A 19,818-nucleotide genomic window follows, 5' to 3' on the forward strand; every position below is an offset into this window, starting at 1 on the left:
CATATGCATAAATACACCAATTTTTCTTCCTACGTTGGTTTCTTCCTAAAATAATACAATGATCACACATTTCTTTGCAATGATCATGTCACATTTATTCCATCATCTCTATTTGATCGAATTAACAGGTTTTGGTTGTTGATGATAAAAAGACTAAAGCAAAATGCATCAAAAGGTCATATTGTTTATATTCATAGAATTTAATTTTTATTTTTAATGGACGGATAAAAGTATTTCTCTATATCCATTTGGATTTCAAATAAATATTAGTTCTTCTAAATTTGATTGCATACTTTTCTTTTTTAGTTCGGTTTGATTTTTAAAAATTGACACAACAATAAATTGAATAATGGAGTATATATTATAAATTATTTTTTAATATTATTATATATGAAATTTCAGATTCGATTAATTTGTTTTTCTAGTTCCGTCTGTGTTAAATAGACCTCATAGTCCACTAACCCTTTCTTTTAGTATTTCTTAAAATTGATATCAAACTCAAATAAGACTTCTAATTGCTAATGAGGAGTAGTACTGTTAATAGTTAAAGGAAATAGAAATATTAAAAGCTACTTTTAAAATATTAAAATTTTGATTGTTCAGCATTCACCAACTTTTTCAAGTTTCAATGCTCTACTGCCTCTACTATGAGTTCATTTGGTCATGCGGTTATCGCAAATTTCTAAAACAAATTGGGAAGGCGTGTGTATCATCAGGGTACTTAAACGACGTCGGACAGAAGAGAGAGGGGACCGCTGTCGCTGCTAAATAATCCTTCGCCAAATCAATTGCATTTTTAAGACATCAAAAACGCTACTCGAGATACATTTACCCCTTATTCATAAAGCACAAACAAAAGTTCCCTTTTTATGGAGTCTTTTTTCCAAATTGAACTAAAAATCATTGTTTTTTTGTTTTCTTAGTATATGATAATAGGACATGGAAAATATTATAATGTTCAAATAATGATATTTAATGCTCATTTGAGAATGTGTCAACAGGTAAGGTGGAGTAACGTTGAACAGAGGGGCCGCTGACTAATTTATGCATATTTGAAGTTATACTATCAATTACGTAGTAACTCATAAATAATTCCAAAAAAACTAAAGATTAAAATAATAACCTTTTAAAATAAATCCGCGGATCTACTACGAAACTCACAGATGTTAAATACTCTACATATCTTCATTTGATTTTGATTCATTTTACATTTCACACAATTAAATTAATTCCATTCTTAATTATCTATTTAGATGGAATTTTTAACACAATTTTTTTGGTATAAACATCGGGCAGTGCCCAAACAATATTACTAACGAACATAAAAAATTTGAGTTTACGGCAAATAGCAAAAATTTGCCAATGTAATTCGTGATTTTAGCGTTTATAATCCATTTAGGAAATGTAAACTAAATTGGTTTAAAAATTAGTGGAATATGGATTGATCCTATTTTTAGACTTTATTTAATTAAAATATGAATGTAATAATTAATGTAATGTGAAGTCTATTTATCATAAACAAATACAAGTAAAACTAGATATTTCATGATGAATATTCAAAGAAATTGCATGTGTTGTTGCTTACAACAGTTAATCCTGTTATTTAGTTACTACTTTCCAAGTTGAAGTACACATACATTTCTATGGAAGCAGAGGTATTGGAAATTTTGAGTTTGTGTGGACAAATACTATCGTCATAAAGTATACAAGTTTAGACGAATTTTGATTTTACACGTAATCTTTGAAATTTAAAATCAAATAACTACTAGAAAATTCACAGACACATATAAATGCAACTAGAAAACTACTCCCTCCGTCCCGGATAATTCGAGTCACTTTGATCGGGCACGGGTTTTAAGAATTGTAATAAAAAGTGGGTTGAAAAAGTTAGTGGAATGTGGGTCCTACCTTTATATATTAGTTTTATAATAAAATGTGAGTAGGAATGAGTTAGTGGAATATGGGGTCCACTACCAAAAATGGTAAAAGTGAAGTGGGACAAATTATGTGGGACGGACCGAAATGGAAAACAGAAACGAATTATCCGGGACGGAGGGAGTATTATCTTAGACACTTTTTGTGTAATGGCACTCATTGCAAGTGTGAGGAAAATAATGTGATAACAAGCAAAATGTAGTGTCACAAACTACTCTTTTAAATCACACTATATAAATGCACGATAATTTACAAATAATCCCCACAAATATATATTATTACAACTTCCCACCTATATTTATTTGATTTATACTTTTAACCTACAAATTGCTATAGTTTGTATTTTCATCCTATAAATTATATTTAGTCCTTCAAATTTTTATATTTACATCTTTATTAAATATATAAATACATTTCCACTTTCAATCTAAAAAAATTATAGTATTAAATTGCTATTAACCATCCAATAAAATTTCATAAACGACTAATTAAATAAAATGCTAAATTTGAATAATAAAAATCCAATATCTAATCTTACATAGAAATCCTCCGTGCATAAAATAATAGTACTACAAAGGGAAACACATTTAAAACATAATACTTCAACTTGAATTGTCTCAATGAAAAAACTAATTTGATTGCATAAAAACATCCAGACTACAACTCTTCTCAACAGTGAGATGAAAGATTAGATTTACATGAAAGCCACACTTCCAATGTTCCACACGGATACATGCAACCACAACACATATAGCTTGTAGAAACTACCGAGTTTTAACAAGACGAGGGCCAATACCATGGATACAGCAAGCGGAAAAACAGAGGGTATCTGCCAACCTGCAAATCTGCAATATAGAAGAGAAACATCAACATTAAATAACAGAAATGGTGAAATTAATGGCAATGACAAACTTTGGACTAAGAAAACAAATCTGAACAAATAAGAAAATAAATTTTACATTAAATTATTGCATATGCCGAAATAAAAATTCTATAACTTTGAATGAAAAGTAATTTTCGTACCTAATTTGAATAGACATAAGTGAATCAGAAATAATTAGTAGCTACAGTGAATACACAAAGTATAAATCACATTTTAGTTTGTAGCTACAATGAATGCATAAAGTATAAATCACATTTTAGTTTTTTAATCAAGAACAAAGAAAATTATAGTAGTAGTAGATAAAGATCCATCAGGTGAATAACATAAGTAGAACATGGGAAAAGAGTAGAGCTCAAAAATCAAACCATAATACAAGTAATATAATAAAAATTACTATTACTAGCAAATTAACATTGCACATACCTCTTCAATTGTTAGACCAAAATTACTTTATGCACTCACTCACTGCAACATAAGACAAATAATCAGGATCATCAAAATTTATAGCAATTAACATTAGACATAGAAAAAAGAAAACATTACCAATATGTCTTTAACTTGCACAAATAACGGCTGTCATGTTCTTTGATTCATTAACTTCTTTGATTGAGCTTTTTGGTTTCTCTTACTTATATTCTAATAGCAAGTCAAAATCAAAATGATAAGTAGATTCATAGCTTGAATGAAATATCATTACATAGAGAAAATCTAGAATAAACCTTTGCATCTTCCCTTCTCCAGAAAGCAAGACATTTGATCCATTGATCTTCCAAAACTCTATCATCCTTGTCATGTATTAAGTGCTCGATAGGTACATCTGCCCAATAACTCGTTTTTTTCAAATAATGCTTCCAACTTCTCCATTTAACTCCGATGTAGGCCAAAACCCATTTAACTGCTCCATTTAACTCCGATGTAGGCCAACTTCTTCATTTAACTCCAACTTCTCCATTCAAATAAGCAAGACATTTGATCCATTGATCTTCCAAAACTCTATTATCCTTATCATGTATTAAGTGCTCTATAAGTACATCTGCCCAATAACTCGTAACTACATTAGACAAAGACATACATTATTAAACTAAAATAGAAAGCTAACTTAGTGGCTTATCTTTAAAATTACTTTAAAGTCAGAACAATGCATGTCAAAACATAAAAGACATAAAAGTAATTTTAAAGTCAGAACAATGCATGTCAAAAGATAAGCCACATTGTTAAAGAAAACTAACTTAGTCCAAAAGCATAGAAGGATAAAAGAACATGATGAATTATATAATCTACACTCTTTTGAAATGTTATTACCTTAATGACTTCGAGCATCTCAACGTTTTCCCCCTCGGCATGGCATGCCAATTATTAACATCTAATGGACACTAATTACCATTTCTTGCAATTGAAACTAAGAAATGACAAAGCTTGCTCTTTTCACCACCTATAGGCTGACCAAACTCATTATACTCGACAGAAATGAGTGGTAGATTTGGAGGGCGGCCCCAAATATTTGTCATATAGGTATGGCCTCTGCTTTCCTTTCCAATAGATTTAGGTCCAGATGCACTACCTTTAAGCACACAAAAAAAAAATGATTAATCTATTATCTAAAATATTAAGGAGCTTAATAGAGTGTGTGATTTCCCATTACCTTCCTCCTCTTCTTCGATGTCAACACTTATATCCTCATTCGAAAATGGAAACATGTTCAAAGCTTCTTTATTGTCGTCAAAATAAATCCGTCAGATTCGATTTAGTTTCACTATTTAATCGAAACATAACACGATTTTCTTTTTCTACTATCACATAGAAACCAAGTATTTTTTTTTACCTTCACTAGCTGTAAACCTTTGTGCTGACATATTCCGTTCCTCATGCAAACGAATACTTTTTTAGTCTGTGTCCCTCCTTTAGAAGCTACATGTAACTTCATACGTTGGAGTGAAAATAAGTAAAGACAATATCTGGTAAAAAATGATATAGTGAAACTTAGATCATTTCATCAACACTGGGGGGATAAAACAAAAATTACTTTAAAATTGATCACATTGCATAATAAAATTGATTAAAACATAAAAGCTACGTTAGCAACAGTAGATTATCATTCCCGTGAATATATTACATTTTTCATTCTCAAAATAATTTCACTGAAAAACTCACCATGCAAGAATTAGAGGTAGGTTTCAACTTGATTTTCTTCTCGTTCTTGTTCTTTGTGTTATACTATCAGAGATAACTGTGAGTTCATGAATTTGCTTGGAGTTGTGGGGGAGTGGACGGTTGTGAGATACATGTTTTGGCGCTTAATGTATCTCTCCCTAATTTATTCTCCCTAATTTATTCTTCTAATTTATGTTTTGGCGCTTAATAAATCTGCCGCTAAATCCCTAATTTATTCTCCCTAATTTATTCTTCTAATTTATGACCATGTCGAATGGTGATTTTTGAATAGTGCTTTTTGAAGCTACTTCCAATTGAGTACTAGTTTTCTTGGTGAATTTCACTAGCCAACAAGTGGATTACTTTTTTTTATAATTTTCCTAAATATTTTGTCCATATGTATAATGTAATAGGGGGTTAGGAGCCAACTTTTTTTTTTAATGTTACCAACAAATGCTTTTTTTCTTGAGCTTTTGTTTGGAGGTTTACTTTCTTCCATTTTTATTAATTTGGATGGAATTTTGATGTTATAAGGACTCGTTTGATAAAAAAGATGGGATATGAGAAGATATGTAAAATAAGATAAGAAATACGGGCTTCATGTCAAGATATGCAAAGATATAATTTTTTTCCGTTGTTGTTTGATAGAAAAGAAATTATCTAAATTTGTATTGTATATTAAATAACATGGTTTAACTTGACAAATTGGTGAGATACATAAACAAGGTTAATGTTATAATTTTGGTAAGATTAGATAGGGCCCTGGTCTTATATTGGGCTTTGAGTTAAGCTTAACTATGATATCAAACAATTAAAAATGTTCTTATATAATTCTCTATCTTGGTATTACTAACTTATTAAACATGCCCTAAATATATAGTGCATGTGTGGAAGACTTGGCGTTTTTTTGCATGGGATGAAAATGTTGTTTGGTATAGAAGAAACAATTTTTCTACAGTTTTGTAGGGGTTCGTAATTGCATTTTAAATAAATTTATAACATTTAAGGGTCAACATGTCACTTTTAAATATAATGTCACCGTGCCACATATTAGAAGTGTGAATGCTTTCACAAATTGTGCCAGTTCTCTAGCGGGAGTAGTGTGTTTTTCTAAGTGTTTCAGTTTTAGCCGAGTTCAGAGTTAATATATCTTTCCCTCCTTGACCCATTTGCAATTATTCAACACACAAAATTAAATACAAGATCTATATATTATTTTTATTTTCATTTTTTCAGAACTCCATCATAATATCAACGAGAAATCATTGCGTTATATCCGATCAGAATTGCCTTTCATTTTCTTTCTTTTACTAGCCGTCATTGTAGAACTCTCAAGTTAATATATTGTTTCTCAAAATATGTCAATCCCGATTATCAAATTGCGTACTATGCCGAAGTTTAAACTATAATGGAATGATGTTATTTATGAGGCCAAGAACGAGATCAATTTTCTACTTAATTTAGTCTTATATTATTAACCTTTTAAGTGACCAAGAACAGCGACCGGCGTCAATTAAACATCATGCATGAATTTTTGAACACATATTAATAATACTCTTTCGACTTACTGTTTTGTTACTTTGTAATGTATTGAAGTTAGCCATACATATCTTACATTGTACAAAAACGGGGCTAATTTTATCTTTATTTATGCTAATGTGCGTTTATCATGAAATAAAATGTTAAAAGTTTATTAAAAAATGTATGCTTGTATAATGCAATGAAATTTTTTCGGCGGTGTAATGCTTGGAAAAGAAAATATTATATCCTCAAAAGATAAGAAAAATTATGTCTCGTTCAATCTGGAATCACATAATAAAATTTGAATTTACCATCTGTTTTTGAGATCAATATCTTTAGTTGATTTAATACAAAAACAACTTAAAATTATTCTTCTATAACTTTATTTGGTAGTGTGAACTACAAAATTAGCCCCTATGTATAGTTAATCGAATGTTGGAGGTACTCATGTTTCAAAAAATGCACCAAACGCCTCTACGTATGTGTATAATATCATTTGAAGTCATTTTTCATATAAATATTTATGGTCTTTCATGCCCTTCTCATCCTCAATTTATTTCCAGAATGCCACTCCAAGGGCATTTTCCCCAAGATGAACGACACCTTTGCCGTCTACAAGTTACTTGTTGACGACATCTTCCTCGTCAACAAGATGCTCACTGTCGAAGATTACCTCAATGCCTTATATGCAGTTTTTATTTTTCTTTCTATCTTCGTAACTTAGGTGTTAGTGTGTTTTTAAGTATTAAGTCTATTGTTAATTACGTGTTATTATGTTTTTAAGTATTGATCAAATATTAAAAATCCATTGTACTTTATTGTAAAGAAGCATAATTTTAATTCATCAGCCCGATTCGCAAGGAGGATCGTGTAAATTCAAATTATTTTGGCATCGTGCAAATTTCAAATTATTTTGGCATCGTGCAAATTTCAAATTATTTCGGCCAAAGCCCCTGAACAACGTCTATTACAGCCTCAGTTTCAGTGAGATTTTCTTCGGCAACTACGACGGCCAGGATGCTCAGTTTCCCTCCTGCGCCAAAATCACCCTCTCCGGCGAGGTACAATATCTCTCATATTTTTCTTTATCTTTTCTTCTATCTCACACACATTCTCATTTTTTTCTCTGTTTCAGCTTGTTATGTTGTCGTCCCTCAACTTTTCATACGTTGATTCCTAATTTGCACGATAATATAAAAGGTGTTGCTACTTCTAAGCACCACCTTTCACAGACGACGATACCCGCCCTGACGTCGATGACGTGGCAGAGTTTGCACGGTGGCTTGTCAACAAGGGCAAGTGGAGCGTGATAGGCACCAACACTTCGACGTCCACCCCCTTCACGTATCCGGTCTCCTACACCGACGACGATACAGGCTCCCGGCTCTTCTACCTCTCCACATTGGACCCCGTGGAGAGGGAAGTGACGGTGGACGTCCGCGCGAGCTTCACGGTCTCGGAGGCATACATCAACGGTTGCGAGGGCGCCGACACTCAGTCCCCGACTTGCTCCAAGATTACCCTATCCGGCGAGGTAATGGTCACTTGTTCTTCTTATATCTCACTCTCACCTAGTCACCTTCTAATTTATATTAATTTCAGCTCCGCAACCTCCCTGCCGGCTCCAAGGACGAAGCCCGGGCCAGGAAGGCTTTGTTCAAGGCCTACCCGGCCTTCAACGGTTTTATTTTTATTTTCTTCTTTTATTTTCTTTTTTTACTGACGATCATTCGTTGCTTGTTTGCAGCCTTCCCTCGCATGAACCAAACTTTTTCGGTCTACAGGCTCGAGATCGAGGCTATTTTCCTCGTGAGCAAGTCGGCACCTCCCCGCGACCTCACCGTGGAGGCTTACCTCGATGCTGAGTAGCGATCAGGTCATATGACATCCCGAATTTCCCTTTCCTTTATTAGTATAACAAAGATCTACTAGAAGCTTATGTTATTTTGTAATTGCCGAACTCTCGCATGTAAAGTTGTAATCTCGACTTTGGAATGATCAGTATTTTCGTTTGGAAATAAAGTGCAAGGGAAATTCGCACAGTAATATAAAATTCAATTAAATTCTAGAAGGTGACTCGAAAATGTTGAAAATGATGATATAGAGTGACTTGAAATTCGCACGGTAATATAAAAATTCTACGTATTAAATTCCAGAAGACAACTTGACAATGTTGAAAACGTTTATACAAAGTGACTTGAAATTCGCACGATAATATAAAAATTTAATTAAAATTTTGAATTGTACTATGTTAGGAATAAATTGGATTGCAATTATGTCAATTTTTGTTAGTAATAAAATCGGGATTGTGTTTATGATTTGACTATCGGCCGTTGGTTCGGATTTCAGACCGTGCACCTTTTAGTCATTATCCAACTCTTCAATTCCTAAGGTATGGTTCGTTCAGATTTCTGACCATGCACCCCTAAACACCATCCAATCCTTCAATATCTAAGGTGTTTAGTCATGTGGAACTTTAATGACAGTCTAAATAAGTAAATGTGTAAGTACTGATCACGAGAATTTGAATAAAAAAATACCAGTGTTATCTACCATATTAAGGTAGAAGCCATCATTAATTTTACTATAAATCTCGAATCTTATTATCCTCTTTCACTCACTCTCATCTAACAGGGCTCTGAAAACCGTCCAGGCTCGGCCACAACCGTGCTTTTGGCACTTTCTCTCTCCTCGGGAGGGCTCGACCGCTGCAATGGGAGCCTTCCCGACCGCCTTTCCGGAAGGCTACGGGAAGGCGGTGGGAAGGGCTCTCACTGTGAATGCTCTTAGTTGCCAATTGTAAATTGTAATGACCAAAGGTCAATAAATCTATATCCTCAAATTCACACAAATCACAAACCAAATTTCTAACTATCTAATTTTGAAATCAATAAATCAATTTTTAATTCACAAATCTAAAACGTATCGTAATTTCTAAATATGCAATTCTAAATTAAAAACATTGAATAAATAAAGTACTAACTGAAAAATCAATTAGATTTTAAGTACTAAAATTTACTAGTACGTATTCAATTAGATTTCACTGCCTCTAAACAATTGATAGTCTAATTAATTGAAAAAATTGCATCTATTTAGTTGGAAAATCGGCATACACTTTGTTCTATTTAACAATATTTTAAATATTTTTCTTTCTATCTCTCATGCTTTATCAATTTATATTAAAAATCATGTTATTTTCATATTATTTATTTATTTTATAAGGCGTATAGAGTATTTTATAATGGGTGGGCTAAGCACTAAATTGGGAATATACAATGTTCACACTTTTGTTTGCAAAGATCATGCCAGATTTTTATTCCATCATCTCTATTTGATCGAATTAACTGGGTTTGGTTGTTGAAGATAAAAAGACTAAAGCAAAATGCATCAAAAGGTCATATTGTTTATATGCATCTCATCATTCCCAAATTATGCTGGAACTTGGAAATGTAAAACCTTCGAGCTTATAGAATATATTGGGAGGATATGTGTGGTTATTTTAGGTGCATATATAGTATAAGTCTAGTCGACATTCATCCTTGTATATGTTACCAACGTACTTAGTCATTAACTTGATCCCTTTAATTGGCATCTCATAGTGATAGAGCTTGTGCCCTTATTTTACTAGAAAGCTACTCATTCCTGGTTTGCCACTGTTGATGATTGGCTACTTGATGCATTCTTTAGAATTGCTAGTTTATGATATCCCAAAAAATTGTTAGTATGCAGAATTGACATGATTTGGTTGGAAATGAAGATCCAATATTAAGTGTTTAAAATTCACCTGCCCGAATTTGGATCAAAATGGAAAAGACAAGATAAAGGTGATGTTTTGTATTCATAATATGGCCTAATAATACGCGCATGTGCATCCATATTTATTCATTCACCAAATGATGAGACTTAAATTGCAAAGTCTTAACTTGAAAGAGTATCTTAATCAAATAACTGTCTCCAGCTTGTTTCCTAGTTCAGTTCTTATCTTTGGATGTGTTGAAGATAATTTAATAAGGAGTATGTTGTATGTACTAGTTTCATCATCACACATCTGGTTTGCAAAATGCCAGGTTCTGATACATGTTGAAAGATCTGTGTTTATTCATTCAACTTGTCTGTCTTTCATTACAATATACACTGCCATTTTATAGGCTAGAAAATGGTATATACTTGGCAAGATTTGCCCTAGATACTAAAAGGAAAATATATCAATTCCCTTAATTTCGTGATCTCAATCAATCATCCGTGATCTCCACCAATCTTCTTCTCCTTTTAATTGATTCTTTCCAACACTCCCCCTCAAGTTAAGTAATGGGATCACACATTCTTAACTTGCCCAATGCCTTATGGAAGCTTCTAGCATCAACAGCCTTTGTGATAATATTTGCCAACTGATCTTCAGATCTCACAAAAGGAAGTTCTACTATCTTGGATTCTATGTTGTCCTTGATAAAATGTCGATCCACCTCGACGTGTTTAGTACGATCATGCTGGACTGGATTCTCAAATATGCTGATCGCCGCCTTGTTATCACAAAACAGTCTACATGATTTCTGTGAGTTCAACTCCAGCTCAGTCATCAACTTCTTCAACCATAGAATTTCTGTCAATCCACTCTTGATTCCTCGGAATTCTGCTTCAGCGCTCGACAGTGCTACCACCCTTTGCTTCTTGCTTCGCCATGTGACAAGATTTCCCCCTACAAAGGTGAAATATCCTGCAGTCGATTTTCTGTCATTTGGATTTCCCGCCCAATCAGCATCTGTAAACCCATGAATCTCCAAATGTCCATGATTCTCAAACAGAATTCCATGGCCTGCTGTCCCCTTTAGATATCGAACAATCCTCAGTGCTGCTTCCCAATGAGCTACTTGAGGTGCATGCATGAACTGCTATGTCAGGTCTTGTGTGGGATAGGTATATCAATTTCCCAACCAAACGTTGATATCGAGTGCGGTGGGTAGCTTCAGCTCCTTCTACTATTTGCAGATCGTGATTCTGAACCATAGGAGTGTCGGCTGGCTTGCAGTCCAATAGTCCTGTTTCTGTAAGTAATTCAAGAACATACTTCCTCTGACTGATGAAGATCCCTTTTTTCGATCTCAGCACTTCTATACCCAAAAAATACTTCAGCATTCCCAAGTCCTTCATTTCAAATTCTGTAAATAAATTCTTCTTCAGCTGATCCATCTCCTCTTCATCATCACCAGTGAGGATCATATCGTCTACATAAATGATTAGGCATGTGATCTTTCCTTCACTCTTCTTTAGAAACAGTGTGTGACCAGAATTGCTTTGTTTGTACCCGTACTTCTTCATCACCTCTGTAAACCTTCCAAACCAAGCTCTAGGCGACTGTTTCAGCCCAAGTGTTCGTTTCAGCTTGCAAATTTTCCCTCCTTTGAATTCCCCCGCAAATCCAGGAGGTGCTTCCATATAGATTGGTTTCTTAAGTTCCCATGTAAGAAAGCATTAGTCACGTCAAACTGATGGAACGGCCACCCCCTGGTCGCAGCTATCGAGAGTAACACTCGAATAGTACTCATCTTGGCAACAGGTGAGAAGGTCTCTGCATAGTCAACTCCATAGGTCTGTGTGTAACCTTTGGCTCCTAGTCTCGCCTTATACCTTTCAATCGATCCATCTGGTCTTCGTTTGATGGTGAAAACCCACCTGCAACCCACTGTTCGAACTCAATCAGGTTTCAGACAAACTTCCCATGTGTTGTTCTTCATTAGGGCCCGCATCTCTACCAGCATTGCTTCCTTCCATTTTGGAATTTTCATGGCCTCCTCAGCTGTGTATGGAATTTCCTCCTCGTCATACAGGGCTGCTCCAAATGCCCTAGCCATCTCCGTTAAGTTGGCCTTGGCCAGGTTCGCCATAGAATATCTAGCTTTGCTAATCCTCTCATGACTATAGCTTTTGGCCGGAATGCCACGAGTAATCCTTGAGGGGAGTACATAACGGCCAGTATCCCCATCAATTGCCGCATTCTCATTCTCATCTACACCAGACTCGTCAGGGTTAACAACTGTATTATCTGAGATAGTTTCAGGAATTACCTCGGATATCACTGGAGGAGGAGATTCAGGCGTAGGCGTTTGAGGAGGCTCTACAGCAGACATGACCGGCTCGGCGGTTACACTAGCTTGCTCTGTTAGTTCCGCGACCGAGGGCTTTGGATATGGCACAGACACACTGAGAGGTCGAATTATTTCACTCCCCCTGAACAATACTCTCCCCCTGACCCCGAGGTTTGGTGTAAAAGAATTCACTTTCAAGGAAATTACAATTCATCGTTGTTATAATTTTCCTAGACCCCGGATGATATCATCGATAGCCTTTCTGATTTATCCCATAACCCAAGAACACACATTTTAATGCACATGCAGAAAATTTTCCCCTTTCATGTTTTGGCACATGTACATAAACTGAGCAACCAAAATTTTTGAGCGGAAGAGTGAGAGGTGTAGGAATATTAGTTAAGGATGAAAGAGTCTGTAGAGGAGTGTTCATACCCAATATTTTTGTTGGCAGTCGATTAATCAAGTAAACAGCAGTAGCAACAGCTTCGGGCCATAGAAACCTAGGAACATTGGAGTCAAAGAAAAGGGCTCTTGTGACTTCTAGGATTATCCTATTCTTTCGCTCAACTACCCCATTTTGTTCAGGAGTGTATGGACAAGTGGTTTGATGGACTAACCCTTTCCTCTTAAAAAACTCGGTCATTTCTGTATTCACAAATTCCCTTCCATTATCAGATCTAAGGATTTTAACAGTGGTTTGGAATTGTGTCTTAATCATTGTAAAAAAATGAGTAAATTTTTCAAAAACCTCTAATTTATTTTTCAAAAAATATACCCAAGTCAATCTAGTGCAATCATCTACAAAGATAAGAAAATATCTAAAACCATGATCACCAATAATAGGAGCAGGACCCCAAACATCAGCATGCACTAGAGAAAAAAGAGTCTTAACACGAGTATCACTTGATCTATACGATTGTCTGTGGCTCTTTGCCAAAACACAAGATTCGCAAGTAATATCTTTAAACTGAGAAAACTTTGGAAAAAGCAATTTTAAATAACCCGAGGATGGATGCCCCAGTCTGCGGTGCCACGGCCAAGCTTCCTGATTGGCAGATCCGTGAGCAAGCATCACGGTGCCACCTTGTTGAGCAATCTCATCCACGTAATAGAGGCCTTGCCGCTCAGTGCCACGCTCAATTATCCTCCTCGTCCTGATATCCTGTAATACACAGAAGTTTGGATGCATCAGTAACGTACAGTTCAATTCTTTCGTCACATGGCTAATAAACATGAGTTTATGGGACAATTTAGGCACATGGAGGCAATTTTTGAACTTTAAGGTTGGGGAAATCTCAATGGTTCCACTCCCACTCACAATAGTCAACTCCCCATCCGCGGTTTGTATGTGGCTTTTTGTAACTTCATCATATTCAGAAAAATCATTTTTATCATAAGACATAGTATCAGTCGCCCCACAATAAAAAATCCACCCTTTCTCCTTAGAATCACTCTTACTTTGGGCGACACACGCAATTGGGAGACTATCCAAAGGTGCAAAACGATTCGGACTTAAAAAAGAGTTTTCAGCAATTTTAGGGACCCTATTTGGAATTTTCTTGTTCTGGGGACCTAATTGCACACACTTGGAATTTAGGGGACCTAATTGAATACTATTCATGCAGTGGGGTATTTTTCTAGCATCATTAATTTTAAAAGGACTAAGGAGCAATTTAAATTGCGGATCAAGGTTTTTCAACTCTAATCGGAGACCTCCACTTGACGCGCCTCCCCCTTTTTCTCTCTGTAAATGCCGTTTCTCCAATTCCGGCCGTCTCGCCAGTCCTGCCGCCTCCACCTTGCTGCTGGCCGGCGTCCCCTACTCTTCCACGGGCGACGGCAACCTCCCGGTTGCCCACTCCTTGGGGGAACAGCCCGCCTCCGTCCTCAACTCCGATTGCAAGTCGAGCTTTATCCTTTTGATTCCCGTCCCACCACTCCGGAACTCCGATGAGGACGAAGCAGGTTTTTCTTGTATGCTTGTTCTTTCCGCAGTGTGAGCACCACATCTTTGATTTGTCGAGTTTGAATTCGCGGCGATTGGGCGGTTGTGTGGTGGTTCTTGATGGTTGTGGCTGGTGATTTGGGCGTTGCTGTGGTGTATCGGGTCTCCTCATATTTAATCGTGCATCCTCCATGTTTGGTTTCTCCTCGTCGTCTGACATTTTTGCAGGTTGGAATTCGCCGCCTTCTAGGTCGGGAAAGGTATAAGGGCTATGATGATTTTCTTACGAGCGCTCTGGTACCTTGTTGAAAGATCTGTGTTTATTCATTCAACTTGTCTGTCTTTCATTACAATATACACTGCCATTTTATAGGCTAGAAAATGGTATATACTTGGCAAGATTTGCCCTAGATACTAAAAGGAAAATATATCAATTCCCTTAATTTCGTGATCTCAAGCAATCATCCGTGATCTCCACCAATCTTCTTCTCCTTTTAATTGATTCTTTCCAACATGTTACAACAAACTTGTAGGTAGTGGTTTAAGTTAGTGATGTGGGTATATGTAGTTACGTTCCTCTTCTTTGGGATAGAAGCTTGTAGACTAAAAACTCGTTTGGCAACCTTTTAACGTGCAAATTGAAAGTATAAAAATTTGGCATGACCTCAAGTTTAAATGAATTTGGTTTATTGCAATTCCCTAGGCATTTTAAATGTAGAGCACTAGTACTAGTTGTTTTAATGATCGTGCAAACAATACATTTTTATAACATTTTGACATAATATAAGGCCAATATGATTAAATTAGGCTTTGTCACGATTCCAAATTAATAGTAGGATACAAATGTTTTATTATTCATATCATTGGACTATTTTAGGAATCTAATTCATTAGAAGAGTATTAAGTCCTAATATTGCTCAAATCCAATGAATTAATCGACATTTGGATTTACATCGAGAATGGGATCATAACAGCTCAAATACTATTGGAAGGAGACGAGTTGACAAAATGAGTTACACCGCACCCGCTTCAGTACACGTTGAAAATGATATTCACCTACCCTATTAAAGTTATACATCCTAATTCTTCATCTTACTTGAAAGTTTTGTGTTATCCTTTTGCACTAAAATAATCAAGAGATTTAACTGCATTGGGTCTAAATTAAAATGGAAATTTAACTACTCTGAGACTTAACTAAATCAAGAAAAATTAATTAACTCGAAGGTAGTACACATTTGGGTGTAATTAAATCAAAATAAGCAATTTAAGTAAAATAGCCCCAAAATTCACTACCATAAATCCTTCGTCTAAAAGCATCTATAACCATTTATACTAAACTCAAAGTCATTATAGTGTAAAAGTTTGTAGAAGGAATAGAGGATTTGAATATTTTAATATTACATTGCATACTTAATATAAAGTTTTCAGGTCAAGTTAAAATACAGTTTTTTATGATGTTTGTTGATTAATAAGTCTAAATTATAGAATTAACATAATATACTTATTGCTTATTATAAATTATTTGTATTTAAAGATTATATGTGCATTTTTTTATTAAGTAAGCTATGCCAATGTTTTATTTGGTGATTATTACCTGAAATTTATTAATTAATTTAGTTTAAATTATCATTACTTAAAGATTTGAACAATCTGACATTAACTCAGAACAATTTTTTGTGCAAAATTCTAAACGAATTAAAAAAATTTGAAGATGAAATCAAAATCGGATTTCAGCCGAGAGAGAGTGAAAAAAAAAACAGCGACAGTGACTAGAAAATACACCATTGCCGGCGGATGGACAAATCTATATACGGTCGAAACCGTTATAACTAGTTGAATTGAGTATTGAAATAAATATGTCTTCGATAAGATAAAAGTTGCAATTATAGAATTTCTAAGTTTTATTTTTGTTGGGCTCTTGTATGTTACATTTCAGTTGTATAACTAGTTGAACCAAATAAGAATTTCATATCCTTGTACCCAATTGCCTTGATCATATGTAAATTGATCACCACTCGCTGCCCGTTTATAAGCACTATTTTTCAAGTGTTTCTTAGAGCATCTCCAATAACAATAGGCTAGTCCCAGGCTAGCCACTCTCTCTCCCTGTCGCGTTATCAACACTAAAAATCCACCTGCCACATCATCATTTTAAGCAAATAGGCTAGCCTTAGGCTAGCCGCAATAAAAATAATTCAAAAACAACTACATTTACGGAATAAAATTTACGATTAAATTACGGAATTAAATTTACGAGACATATACGGGAAAATTCATTCATTTCATTAAAAAAAAAAAAGGTACATAGATAAAAAAAAATACATGATTTAAAAAAAAAAACGGGCTTCCACACACGAGCCCCGCCGCTCTCTACTCCTCGTCGTCGCCACCGCCGTCCTCGTCGTCGCCACCTGGGGTATCTGAGCCCGCGTCTGAGCCCCCCACCAGTGCCCTCGTGGCATCCAAATCCACCTGTATGTTCTCGAGCATTAAGTGGAAAAACCTCTTCTCCGTGGGGTCAGTTGCGGCCTTCCACTCTTGGAAGACCTCGTACATCCGTTCCTCTGTTTTTGCATGCGAAAATAAGGTGTACGCGCGTGGGGGGAGTGCCGAGATGACCTCCTGGGGCGATAGGGGGAGGATCCCCTTGCTGCCTGTTGCGCCCGCTTTTGGCCAACCGGGCGAGGGTGACGAGCAAAGGATGGAGGGGACGGAAAATCCTCAAAGCATCCGGGGGAGGTCGTGGGATCCGCCGCTGCTGCCGCTGTAATCGCCGGAATAGTTCAGCCTCTGCTTCTTCGGCCACCCAGCGTCGCACCTCGCACGGAACTTCTCGGAGGCCTTCAGCACTCAGAAGGTGAACTCCTTATAAGTCCCCGGCAAGGGGAACTCGACTCTCCGCTATCCTCTCGGGCGTCCTCCTCGCCTGCCCACTAGTCTTCATGCGGAGGGCGTTGGTGTACAACCCCGAAAATCGGCCGACCGCGGCCCCCCGATGCGTTCCCACCCCTTCCGGCACTTCTCCCCGCTGTAGTCCTTTTCCGTGCGGGCAGTTCCTCCTGTAGGCTGCTCTAATCTTAGCCCACATGTTGACGATCCACTGGTTGTTCGCAACCAGCAGATCGCCGCAAATCGACAACCACGCCTTAGCCACACAGACGTACTCATCCTCCATCCACTTCCTCCGCGTGGGGGTTTCGTGAATAGCGGGCTGCGACGACTCGCCGACCACCTTGCCCTTCCCCTTGGTCTTCTTCTTCTTCGGCGCGCCCCGACCCACTGGAACGGGAGTGTCCGGCTCCCCGAGATCGATCCCCATCTCATGCAATAACAAAAGGTCATCGCCCGATGAACTGCATCTCCACTTGGGTCGACGTGTGAGGCGAAGCCGTCAAAAAATCAAGAGAGAGACGATAGACCGTGTCCCCCACCGGTGGCCCCCGCATCCCAGGCTGCATACCGGGCTGCATCCCTCCCTGCCATACCAAGATCATCCTCATCACCTGCTGCATCATCTGTTGTTGCATCTGGGGCATACCTCCCCACCCCGGCGTTGCATGTCCGCCGCCGGCCTGTCCCCCGCCCGGCATCCCCCTTGCATCCCCCCCTCCGCTCCCGCCATCATCCCCATCAACTTGTTTCCCAAGGGACGTTAAACCCATGGCCCATCTGCCCGCCCATCTCGGCCCCATCCAGATCCCACAGGTACCGTGAGAGTTTGAGATCCGCTCGTCGCCGGACTGGACTCGTTGTTGTTGTCCATCGCTCGATATTGCTCTTGTACAGAAAATTTAGAGAGAGAAAAACTCGTTAAAACAAGTGGTGCAAATGAAAATGAAACTAAAATCGTGTATATATAGGTTTTCAAAAAAAAATATTAAAAAAAAACGAAAATTGGGCGCTGGCCGATCGGCACACCACAATGGCGGCCAGCACATCGGCTAGCGCCCTCAAATCGGCGTAGGGTAGCCGATTTCTTCGTTGATTCGCGGCTAGCTGTTTCCAATAGTTTGGCTAGCCGACCGGCTAGCGACGCGAAACCGGCTAGCTGCTATTGGAGATGCTCTTAAGTATATGAACTTGTGCTAGTACGCTTTCCTCTATAATTTCACCGTGGATCCTCCTAACTACAACATATTTATATTTAGGCAGTTTCACTTGCTTCACATCTTGTGTTAGAGGTTTAGGAAGACCACCATTCTGATACTTGTTCGGTACATAAAAATAAATTGTGTAAGTAGAATTCACGACATCTAACAACAATAGTGGGTCTGTATTGATAATAATGTCTTTTCGGTCATTTCCGTGACCGAAGTACGTGAACAAACTGCATATAAAACACAAATAATTAGAAAATGGTAAAAAATGGGCGAATTTAAAAATATAAGAAATTAACAAAATCCAATGTGTTACCAATTGAATGGAATATTAAATATTAAATTGAACTAATTTTTTTAAATATAAGAAAATTATTGACCCTAATAACTGAAAGTTACTAGAGTTGTTAACACCCGTGCTATGCACGGGCCAAATGATTTTCGAATAGTAATCTTAAATAAGAAGGAATAAATTAAAAAAAAAACAGAATAACATTGGTGTTTATGATAAAAAAATGTGATAATTAATTGTGTATAAAAAATATTCATATAATTATTAAGAACAAAAAAAAAATGTACTTCCCTTAACATACTGTAATGAACCATCTCATATTCGGCATACAATTTTATACAATTTGAATAAATAGTATAAGTGTAGCAATATTAAATAAAAGAAATAACAAAATAGGAGATGAGTAGATGAAATATAATAAAATATACAAATAAGGAAAAATATAAAACAGAATCTAAAAGAACGAAAAAAAAAACAAATAATTTGAACGATGAAAGAGTTCATGATTTCACTTGATTAACAAAACATAGTTATTCATACCTGCAAACAAAAATAACTTTAAAAAACAACAATCCAGTAATTCATAAATTTTTAAAAATTTATAATTTATAATTGTTTTAAAAATAAAAAAAGAACAAACATACTTAAATATAACTATAAAAAATAACATTGAAAAGATAAAATAGCCCAATATAATTAACATACATAGCCCAATAATTCTTAAAAATAGATCCCTAAACAGGAGGATCCCAATATAGTTTACAATTATCGCAATATAGTAGTAACAATTCTTTAAAAATAGAGGCCAAATGAGTTCAAAAATATTACCCCAAATTTACATACAATGCAGATCCAATCATATCATTATTCACAAGATCCCACAGAGAAACCAACAAAAAAATAACATG

General features: G+C 36.3%; 1 protein-coding gene and 1 long non-coding RNA gene across 2 annotated transcripts; one reads left to right on the forward strand and one right to left on the reverse strand.

Moving 5' to 3' along the window:
- Window positions 1-2,584: 2,584 nt before the first annotated feature.
- On the reverse strand, window positions 2,585-3,692 carry LOC125193051. The gene is made up of 4 exons (XR_007171522.1): window positions 3,538-3,692; window positions 3,362-3,454; window positions 3,242-3,283; window positions 2,585-2,780 (listed from the first exon to the last, which is right to left on the reverse strand). It is a non-coding gene; the product is annotated as an uncharacterized LOC125193051 (long non-coding RNA).
- A 1,544-nt stretch (window positions 3,693-5,236) lies between these two features.
- On the forward strand, window positions 5,237-8,359 carry LOC125195354 (protein CREG2-like). Its single transcript, XM_048093513.1, has 4 exons — window positions 5,237-5,246; window positions 7,723-8,024; window positions 8,093-8,171; window positions 8,238-8,359. Exons 1-4 carry the CDS (start codon window positions 5,237-5,239, stop codon window positions 8,357-8,359), a joined length of 513 nt encoding a protein of 170 aa, XP_047949470.1.
- Window positions 8,360-19,818: the final 11,459 nt, after the last annotated feature.

The sequence above is a fragment of the Salvia hispanica genome, chromosome 6 (assembly GCF_023119035.1).
Source record: "Salvia hispanica cultivar TCC Black 2014 chromosome 6, UniMelb_Shisp_WGS_1.0, whole genome shotgun sequence".
Taxonomy (NCBI): Eukaryota; Viridiplantae; Streptophyta; class Magnoliopsida; order Lamiales; family Lamiaceae; genus Salvia; species Salvia hispanica.

Excerpts from the sequence above, each read along its gene's own strand:
- LOC125195354 (XM_048093513.1), top strand. Across the intron at positions 8,025-8,092 it reads AGATTACCCTATCCGGCGAG|CTCCGCAACCTCCCTGCCGG; the intron begins GTAATGGTCACT and ends TATTAATTTCAG. Across the intron at positions 8,172-8,237 it reads GGCCTACCCGGCCTTCAACG|CCTTCCCTCGCATGAACCAA; the intron begins GTTTTATTTTTA and ends GCTTGTTTGCAG.